The sequence below is a fragment of the Antrostomus carolinensis genome, unplaced genomic scaffold (assembly GCF_000700745.2).
Source record: "Antrostomus carolinensis isolate BGI_N321 unplaced genomic scaffold, ASM70074v2 scaffold33475, whole genome shotgun sequence".
Taxonomy (NCBI): domain Eukaryota; kingdom Metazoa; phylum Chordata; class Aves; order Caprimulgiformes; family Caprimulgidae; genus Antrostomus; species Antrostomus carolinensis.
Genome location: NW_010317608.1, coordinates 3,915 through 12,980, shown reverse-complemented (window position 1 = coordinate 12,980; position 9,066 = coordinate 3,915). Strand labels below are relative to the sequence as shown.

The 9,066-nt window shown below is 51.8% G+C and overlaps 1 protein-coding gene across 1 annotated transcript in view; it reads right to left on the bottom strand.

The window, feature by feature from the left end:
• Positions 1-1,291: 1,291 nt before the first annotated feature.
• The window catches only part of LOC104525476 (zinc finger protein 469), a gene marked incomplete at its 5' end in the record, with an annotated part of 11,680 nt that continues 3,905 nt past the window's right edge, over positions 1,292-9,066 (bottom strand). The window contains 2 exon segments of the mRNA XM_010168642.1: positions 1,292-6,665; positions 6,960-9,066. The exon segment at positions 6,960-9,066 is cut by the window's right edge and continues 14 nt beyond it. Coding sequence (XP_010166944.1) covers positions 1,292-6,665; positions 6,960-9,066 — 7,481 coding nt within the window.

The window sequence follows — 9,066 nt, the reverse complement described above, 5'->3', positions numbered from 1 at the left end:
TCTATTTTTATTTCTATTTCTATTTTTATTTTTTCCCTGCTTCCATTTTTAAATTATTTCTCTTTTCCTGCTTCGTTGTTTTTTTTTTTTTTTTACAGGTAACAGCTACTTCCTAAGGGTTCCCTTTTCTTTTAATTTCATTTTTTTTCAATCAAGGAAGTTTGTATTCACATTACAAAAGAAGAATAGCACCAGTAACTGCATAGTAACAAGCGGATATTTCTATAGCCACTAACTCAATACAGTAAGATAGTTTAGAAGTGATACCGTTGAGGGCACTGGGACAGTCCCGGTTCGGTGCTGTAAATTGGCACAGTTTTGTCATTGCGCAAAAAAAAAACCCCCAATAACCCAACAAAAAAAAACCCCAATCCCACAAACAACAAGAAAACACACACACACACACACACACCCAAAATAAATCCAAACAAACCCAAAAAAACCAACCCTAAAAAAAAATAAATCAGAGTTTGTCACAAGTGTCAAGGTGCAGTTTGCTCGCGGTGGTGGATCTCCTCCGGTCACATCGTCTAACAGTGGTCAAAGAATGGCAGCATCCTCTGCAAGGCTCCCACAACCCCAGCAGCCCCAGAGTCGGTTCCTTAATTCTCTTGACGATGTCGAAACAAAATTCATCGGGATGGCTGTCAAAATATAGGACACTCGCTTCTTCATTTCATTTTTTCTTTCTTTTTTTGTTCTTTTTTTGTTCTTTTTTTTAATATTCATGGTATCATCTCTCAGGCCAGCTCCCAATTAAATGAATCGTACGGGATTATTTTGTGCAAAATCTTCTAGAAAAATTAAAAATAATAAAAATAATTAAAAAAAAATTTGCTTTCTACAGTGTACTGCACCTCATGAATAAGACGTCTACGGCATGAAGTTCATCTCTTCAAGTACTTTGTACAAAAGATAACACAGACACGAGTCTCAAAAGGGTCTGAGATTTGCAAGTATCCTTCTAACCTCAGCACTTCTGCCATAAAAGCGATTGCTCTCGACGATTCACTCTGCCCAAAGCGATTACAATTTCTGGTTTCATGGAAATCATCAAGCGACATCAAAGTTCTCGCATTTGCATGATAAATCAGGTGAATTAAAGTAGATTAGAGAGACACAAAGCAAACTATTTCACAGAGGCTGCAGTGCAAGTTCATTTAAGCTAGACAGAGAAATCGTGCTACACAAACGAACTGAAGGCTTTGATAATTCCCCGCCCCCCCCATCCCCCCTTGCAAACCCCCCTGTGAAAGCAGCTGAGGATCCACCATTAAGTCACCTCCAGAAATCACTCGGAAGTATCTCTTCTTAAAGGAATTTTAAAACTAGTTAATTTTTGCCCAAAGAGTTGACTGAGCAGGTTGTTCTGGGACTCGGCGGTGCGGTAACTGACCGAGCCAGCTGGTTTGGTACCCCGGGCAGCACGTGGGTTGTGCAAGGAACCGTGTGGGGATGGCGCTGGCCCTTTGGCCAACACTTGGTGGATGCTCTTCCCCAGAATGGCCTTCTTGCGTTTCACGTCCCCGTTGGCGTGCCGGAGCTCTCCCTTCTTCTGGCTGTAAGTATCCAAGACCATCTTCTTCAGTTGGGTGCCCGTTTTGGGCTTGGCTACCAGTTTGTTGCAGTGAGTCTCCCTCCTCCCCGGGGAGAGGGCAGAAGCTTCGGCGTTGCTCCAGCCGGTGCGTTTGAGCTCCATGGTGCTCTCGCTCCTCCCCGGGCATGAGGTCCGGGCTTTTTTCTTTTTCCCATCTCCCTCCATGTTCTCCCGGGAGCCGGAGCTGCTCCGATGGCTCAAGGACTTGTGCTCTTTCCTTCTCTTGGGGTGGAGTTTGCTGGTGGCTTTGCTTAGCTCCACGTGGCCGTGTCTCACGGCGTTGCTGGCCACCTCACCTCTGGGCTGGTGGCCGGTGGATTTGCTCTGGTTGCCACTTTGGTCCTTGGCATTAGTGCTACTGTCCTTAGCCTCAGGCATGGCTTTCTCCCTCCCCGAGATGGGTTGCTGACCCTCCTCGGTGCTGCTGCTGGGGCTGCCTGCACTAGGAGCAGCCTCACTGCTGGGCTGGCTACTCGTGGTCTTCTTCTGCAGGACCAAATCTTTGGCAGCCCTGTTCAGCATGGGTGATGCCGTCTTGTCCTTCATGGGCAAAGGGTGGTGAGCAGCTTCTGGAGACGTGGCCTTAGATGCACCTTCCCAAGAGAAGGTGTCACTGGCACTGAGGTTGCCCCATCTGTGGGTCTCCTTGGCTGATGGAGCCTCTGCTTGTGGAGAAGGAAGCTCTGAGACTTTCTTGGTAAGCTGGAGAAATGGGATCCCATCCACAGCGTCGGTGGCTGCACTGGGATTTCCTAGGACACCCGTTATATGTTCATCTTTGTTGCCTACACTTGTTCTTTTATGGGCATCGGCGTAGCCGCGTTTCTCGGTCAGGTGTGGAGGAGAGAGTTTCTGGTCTGTGGCCTGGTTACAAGCCAACCCGGCAAGGTCAATGGTAAACTCGGGTGAGTCCAAGAAAGGAAGTGGTTTCCCATCAAACGCTCCTTTCTCCAGCTCCTCGATGGACAGGGCAGTGATCTGTCCGAGTTCCGAGCTGCTCGCTTCAGCCTGCGGCAAAGACGGGGAGAGGCAGGGTGGTGGAGGCAGGTTGTCAAACTGGGATTTCTCCATCTCCGCCAGGAGATCAGAGAAGTCACCCACCAGATCTTCTGTTTTCACAGAGGGTTGGGGTGCTCCTAGGTCACCAGGTGTTGTAGAGAAGGAGTCAGTAGGAGCCTGCAGGCTGGGGCTTGCAGCCCCTACCAGCTGAAGGTCACTAATGTGGTCCAGATGGACCGGTGAGGTGCGTGGAAGTGAGCTGCCGTGGTGAGCAACCTTCCTCTTCTTGCTTGGTGGCATGCCCTCCCGGACAGAGCCATCCTCTTTCACCTTCTCCCTACCCTCCTTGGAGGTAGCACCAGGTCTCATGACCCCTCTGAATTTGAAAGTCTTATTGCTTCCTGCCAGGTGCTTCTCCATGTGCCGGTCATACTGCTCTTTCTTGGAGAAGGTGTAGTTGCACATGCTGCAGATGAAGGACTTCTTGATAACGTGCATAACATCTGCGCAGAGCTCACAGGCGTACAGGGTGGTGTGCTTGATCTCCTGCTCCTCCACTATCCCGTGCTCCTGGCTGAGGTGGTTTCGAAGCTCTTTGGTCTCCTGGTAGAACATCGGACACTTGTGGCACAAGTAGATCTTCTGTAAACTGTGGACAACTAAGTGCCGCTGGAGCTTGAAGGGCTTGGGAAACTGTTTGCCACAGTGATGACAGTCTCTGGAAGGATCCTTGCAGTCTGGGTGCATGGGGACAGATTTTGGGGTGCCTTCACTTTTTGCCATGTGCTCTGGAGATGGACTGGAAGATGCTTTAGAGGAGTTGGGTGCAGGTGGCTTCACCTTGACGTTGCTTTCCAAGGGGTCTTTCATCACCTTGGCCTCTTGCTCGAGGGGCAGCTCCTTGGGACTCTTGCTCTCTCTGCTAACCGCGTGCTTGCTGCTGGGGTCGGCGTGTCGGGAGGACCTGCTGGGCTTCCGATACATGATAGTGTTGAGGAAGTGGGTGACAGCAGCGTTGTCCTCACCGAAGCAGGCTGGCAGGCCCATCACGGACTTCTGCGCTTGCCCCTTGCGAGCGAACTGGGTGGCGTGCTCACGGAGATGCTCGTTGTACATCCAGACGTCGGAGATCTCCTTCAGGCACATCCCACAAGCCCACAGCCCGGCTTTGTTTTTGGCGTGCTTCTCCTTCAGATGGTCCCTCAGCTGCTCCCGGGAGCTGAATTTGCGCTGGACACACATGTAGCAGGTAGGTGGAGGAGAAGGGTTATGGGAGAGCTTGTGGAAGTCCAGCTCCCCTAACGTCAGGAACCACTGGAAGCAGACTTTGCATTTGTACTGCTTGTCTTTGGTCTTGATGGTTATCTCGCTGCGGTTTTTCCCCAGTTTGCCATCTTCTAGCTTACTTCTGTGCTTGCTGTGCTGGCCTGGCTTTGGTTTGAAACTCACAGTGTTGTCCTCCTCGTGGCCAGGAAGGTCTTCACAAGGGCCGAAGAAACACACATCTCTCATTTTCAGCTTTGCATTCAACATCTCGATGTCGATGGTATGAAATTCAGAAGAGTCTGAATCTTCGTTAGCCTTGTCATTGTAGGGCTGCTCTGCCAGGTCCGGGGGCTCGGAGCTCACTTCTCTGAACGAGTGCTCATCCTCAAGGTCCATCAGAGGTTCAAACATGTCCTCAGCAGAGAGGCTTTCTCCCTCCTTCTCTAGACTCCCCCAAATGTTCAAGTTGGGGACGTTGTCCACTTGGCTGTTTTGGCACAAGAAGGTTAGCATGTTGTCTTCCAGGTCAATGTCCTCCTTCTCTTGGTCAGTCTTCTCACAGTCTGACTGTGGAGCAATGCTTTTAGATCCATTGGGAGCAGCATCTCCGCTCTTCACCTTGCTGCCATGACACATGTTGAGCATTAAGGCATCGTCAGCAGAGATGGTTTCATATTCACAAGGGTCCTCCCTGGTGACACAGAAAGAGCTGGTTTCGCTGAGGTCAGAAGCCAATCGGATCGTGAAAAGGTCGATGGCACCTGCTGGCTGGAGGTTTATTTCGGTGACAGGCTTGGGTTTCTTGCTGCGCTTCCCATACACCCGTGTGCACTTTCTCCGGACAAGCTGGTCATCCCGGGGGAACAGCTGGGAGAACGTGGAGTCATCATCAAACAAGCTCTGGAGGTCTGGGATGGCTGTGCTCTCCGTGCAATGTTCTCTGCCTGGTGACACGTCTGCCTTTGCCCATCGCTTTGGCTCTGCAGGAGGAGGGCTGGTCCCTGGCGTGGTCTGCAGAGCACCTTGGCCAGGGCCCTTTTGGGTGGTTTCCAACTCACGTGTCTCCAGCAGCAGAGCCCCTTCGGCAGGAGCTGTGAGACCCTGTGAGGCACCACTGTGGTTCCCAGCGCTGCTGCCTGCAGGAGGACTGTCTCCTGTCTCAGCATCCATCTCCTCTGTGCCATCAGCACCACGATGCTGCTCTTTGCTTACCTTGCCCAATCCCTTCTCCACCTGCTTCACAAACCCACTAACCCATTTTTGGCAAGTCCGTGTGTCTTCCACTCCATTTGGATCTTCCACCTCCCTGGGACAGGAAATTGTGCACGTTACTGATTCGTTGCTGACCATCTCCTTTGAAGAGACCATCCTGTCGCCCAGGTCCTCTGCAAGCTCAGCTACACAAGGGGACTGTTTAGCTTTTTGAGAGTGCTGGGTTGAGTTGGACCTATTTTGCTCCTCTGTGGAGATGCAATCACCTGGCTCATGCAAGCCCTCCACGATCCTGGGCAGACTGGAACTGAGGACAGAAGCGGGAGGACTTGCCTTCTCCAGCTCACATGGATCACTGAGCTCATTTCTGGTGGGAAAGACCTTTCCTTTCCTTCGTCTCACTTTCCTGTTTAGCTTCTTTTCAGAATTGCCGTTCACCTCTCCAGGGTCTTTGCTTTGGTTCCTCCTGCCCTTTTCTCTCTTCCTGTCTTGCTGTCCTGAGTCCACCTTCCCAGCCGCCGCCTCGCCTGCTCCCCTCGTCTCCGAGCACGGTCCCTTTGCCTTCATCTCCTTCTGCAGAACATGTGTGCGGTGCAGCTCTTGGGACATCTCGAAGGAGATCACACTGAGGTCACTGAGCACTCTGCTGACCACTTCTTGCATCTGGGAACTGGGCTCTTTCTCCAGGTCTGGGTATATTTTCTCGGGGATGTGGTCAATGTTGGTGGTTGGCATCTGTGAGCTGCAGGTTTTCTCTTTGACCGAAGTCTTCAGGCTCCTCCTGGGCACTTTTTGGGCTGCTTTGGATGTCTTGTCTGCAGGAATCAAAGTGGACCTGGAAGCCTTGCTGGGCTGTGGTACACCACCATTCTTCACCTGGTGTTTGACAGCTTTGTGCCTGGTCAGGCCAGGCTTGGACCGGAAAGTGGCTGAACAAATGTCACAGGTCACCGGGAGCCCACTTGGCTTCTTTTCTTTGTGAAGTTCATTTTGAGAAGGGTTTGGAGTACTGCTAGGTGTGTTGTCCTCTCCTTGGCCCATACTATTTAACACACAACTCCCAGCTTCTCCAGCCTCATGGCTTTTGGGTTTCTCCCTTTTTAAACTCTTTCCTCCGCTCTCTGTGCTTTTGGAAAGACCAAGTCTCACCTCTGCTGCCTCTGAAAACTCACGGCTGTTTAAGTCAGCAAGACCAAGATCTCCAGTCCTTGTAAGGCCTCTGCTGACAGCAGCTGACACCTGTTGAACACCAAAACCATTGGACAAAGCCTCTGGTTCACTTTGAGGCTTATTTCCACCATCAGAGCAGTTTTCAAGCTTGTTCTCTTGATTCAGGTTTACCTCTCCTTCTCTGATTGGCAGAAGATCCGCTGTGGGCTGTGTTGGGTAATCTGGGGTTTCTGGAGAAATGGAGTTAACGACCATATCTGTGATGGTGCAAGCTTGGTTTTCTTTAAAATGAGAACTTGACAGCACAGCACCGGCGCTTTCGGGTACCTCTTTCCCAACACACTTTTGGTTGAAAGGTGGTGAGCAGGGAAGAGAGCAATCCTCCCCATGCTGTTTCTGGGGACCATCCATCTCCAAGGCAGAGTTCACCACACCATCAGCGTGCAGCAGAGTGCAGGATCTCACCGTTCCTTCTCTTTCAGGGGCTCTGTAGATACCCAAAACACCATCAGAGAGGTGAAGGTGACTGTCCTCGACCACTTCTGTTGGCATGGCCCCACAGTGATGCAGTGAGGGAGGAAAGGTGGGTGCTCTTTTCCATGTCCCTTGCTCTCCTGGGCTCATGGTGGGGTGATGGATGCAAGGGCTGTTGGTCTCTGAAGGACACCTCTTCATGACACATGAACCTGATGTGTTAAGCAAGGATGTGCTGTATTTCTTCTCATCCAAGAGCTGAGTGCCAAAGCTGGGCACCTCTCCTCCCTCAGCCCCACTGCTTTGCAAGGATTTGGGGTGAGGAAAATTGGTTGGCAAGGCCAAGCTGTCCGGAGATTCACCCGAGTAATGACAGCCATTGAGGGACTTCTTGCCATTTCCTTCTCCAGGAACCTTTGCGCTGACTGCGCCGGCTTTTATCTCTGGTACCAACTGGTGATCCTGGTGGAGATCCTCCTCAGAGGGACCAGTGGGGTTGGTGGGACTTGTGGGAGCACTGTGGAGGGTCTGTGCCTCCTGCCTCACCTCATTCCTTTCCAACCTCTCTGCTGCTGCACTGCCCAACGTTTCTTTCTCGAGTAAACTACGCTTCAACTCGTGTTTTTTAAATGCCAAGGTCGCTTTGTTTTTATCTTCCTCCTGCTCTTCCATGAGCTGATCAGCTTTCTTGCCTTGCCCCGGCAGCGGGGTCACCGCTGTGTTTTTGAGTGGTGAGAGGTCACTCCGTTCTTGGGAAACACCATCTGCACGGATATTAATGTCACTCGGCTCCGCCTGTTCATTTGCTAAGTGCTGCAGCTCCCTTACGTTATTTTGCAGCTCTGGGTTCACCAACGTGGATTGTTTTGCACAGTAAGAGCCCAAGACACCGAAGGACTCCAGCTTCTCACACCCACCGGAGAAAAGCACAGCCTCTTTTGCTGGAGCAGCCATATTTTCCGTGTTGCCTCCAACGGGGACGTTCCCCTCCCCTTGGGCAGGGCAATATGTCTGATTTTCCCCATCCAAGGCATCACCACTCTCCTCTTTCTGCTCCGGCTGGACATGGGTGGTGGCAGAGGGTTGGTTGGGAGCAAGCAGCATGGGGAAGCATGGCATCAACAGCTCCTCCTCGTTGCTCTTCACTGTTCGGGCAACGAAGAGCTGGAGCTGCTGCAGAGGGTTGGCAGCTGTCTCCTGGGATGTCAACGTCTGTTGGGAGCCACAGTCACCTTCCTTGGGCAGACTCAGCATATCGAACAGCAGCACTTTTTGTTTGTTGGCTTTGTCACCAGGTCCAGGGGCTGGACAGTTGGTGGGGCTCTTCCTCTCCTCTGTTTCTTCCATCAACACAGACTCACCACCATCCCCTTTGAAGCCCACGGTGTTTTTTGTCACTTTAGGTGACTCTGGCTTGTTTAAGGGTCTTTCTTCTATATCTGGGACCTCTTTGACGTGAGGTGAAAAGGTGAGGTCCAAGGCTGGGGTGGAACCTTGCTGAAAGCCAAATTCAGGTTTATGGTTTGGAAGATGTGCATCAAACTTCTCCAGCTCTGCAGCATCAGTGAGGCTTTCATCTGCTTTCCCTGGCACAGGGAAGCTCTCAACACCATGCTGGCTTGGCAGGGATGGCAGAGGATCTTTGGTTGCTTCAGCTGCCTCCAGGTTCTTGGGGAACATGGAGTCAGTGACAACAGGAGGGCTTTTTGTCACGGGGTCTGTGTAGATGGGAGCCTCTGTTTGGTCTGGTGTGTGTAAGCCAGGTAGACTTTTGGAGGAAGACCCATTTTCTATCTTTCCAGGGTCAATTTCCTCAGCAGCCACAGCTCCCTGGAGCTGCTCACCACTGTCTTTGGAGCAGAAACGGTCCATGGTGAGTGGGGCTGGTGTGCACATCCCTGCCTCCAGCGAGCCCAGCTCCACCGAGCAGGGCCAGGGCTCTCTGGGTCTCTCGTAGTCCCCATGGGCACTTGTAACAGCCGGCTTCTCATCCCTCAGCCTCTCCTCAACGCAGAGGCTGGAACTACCCAGCTCACCTGCCAAAAACAGCCCCTTCTCATGGCCCGTCTCCTGCTCCACCGGCACTGGTGGGAACTGCTCGGCTGCCTGTCCTCGCAGATGGGCAGCGACACGTTGCTCGGGTTTCTGAAGGGTGACGGGTGCCTCGCTATCCAGCTTGCTCGTTTGCAGTTGACTTTCCAACTCTGTGACTAATCGCTTGATCGCCAGCTCATCATCTGAGATGTTGTTCATGAAAGTCACGTTATAATCCGTTATCCTATCCGGCAGCGGCAGCGAGAGTTGGCTGGTAGGGACAGGTCCTTCCTCAGGGAATTTCTTGGCTAGTG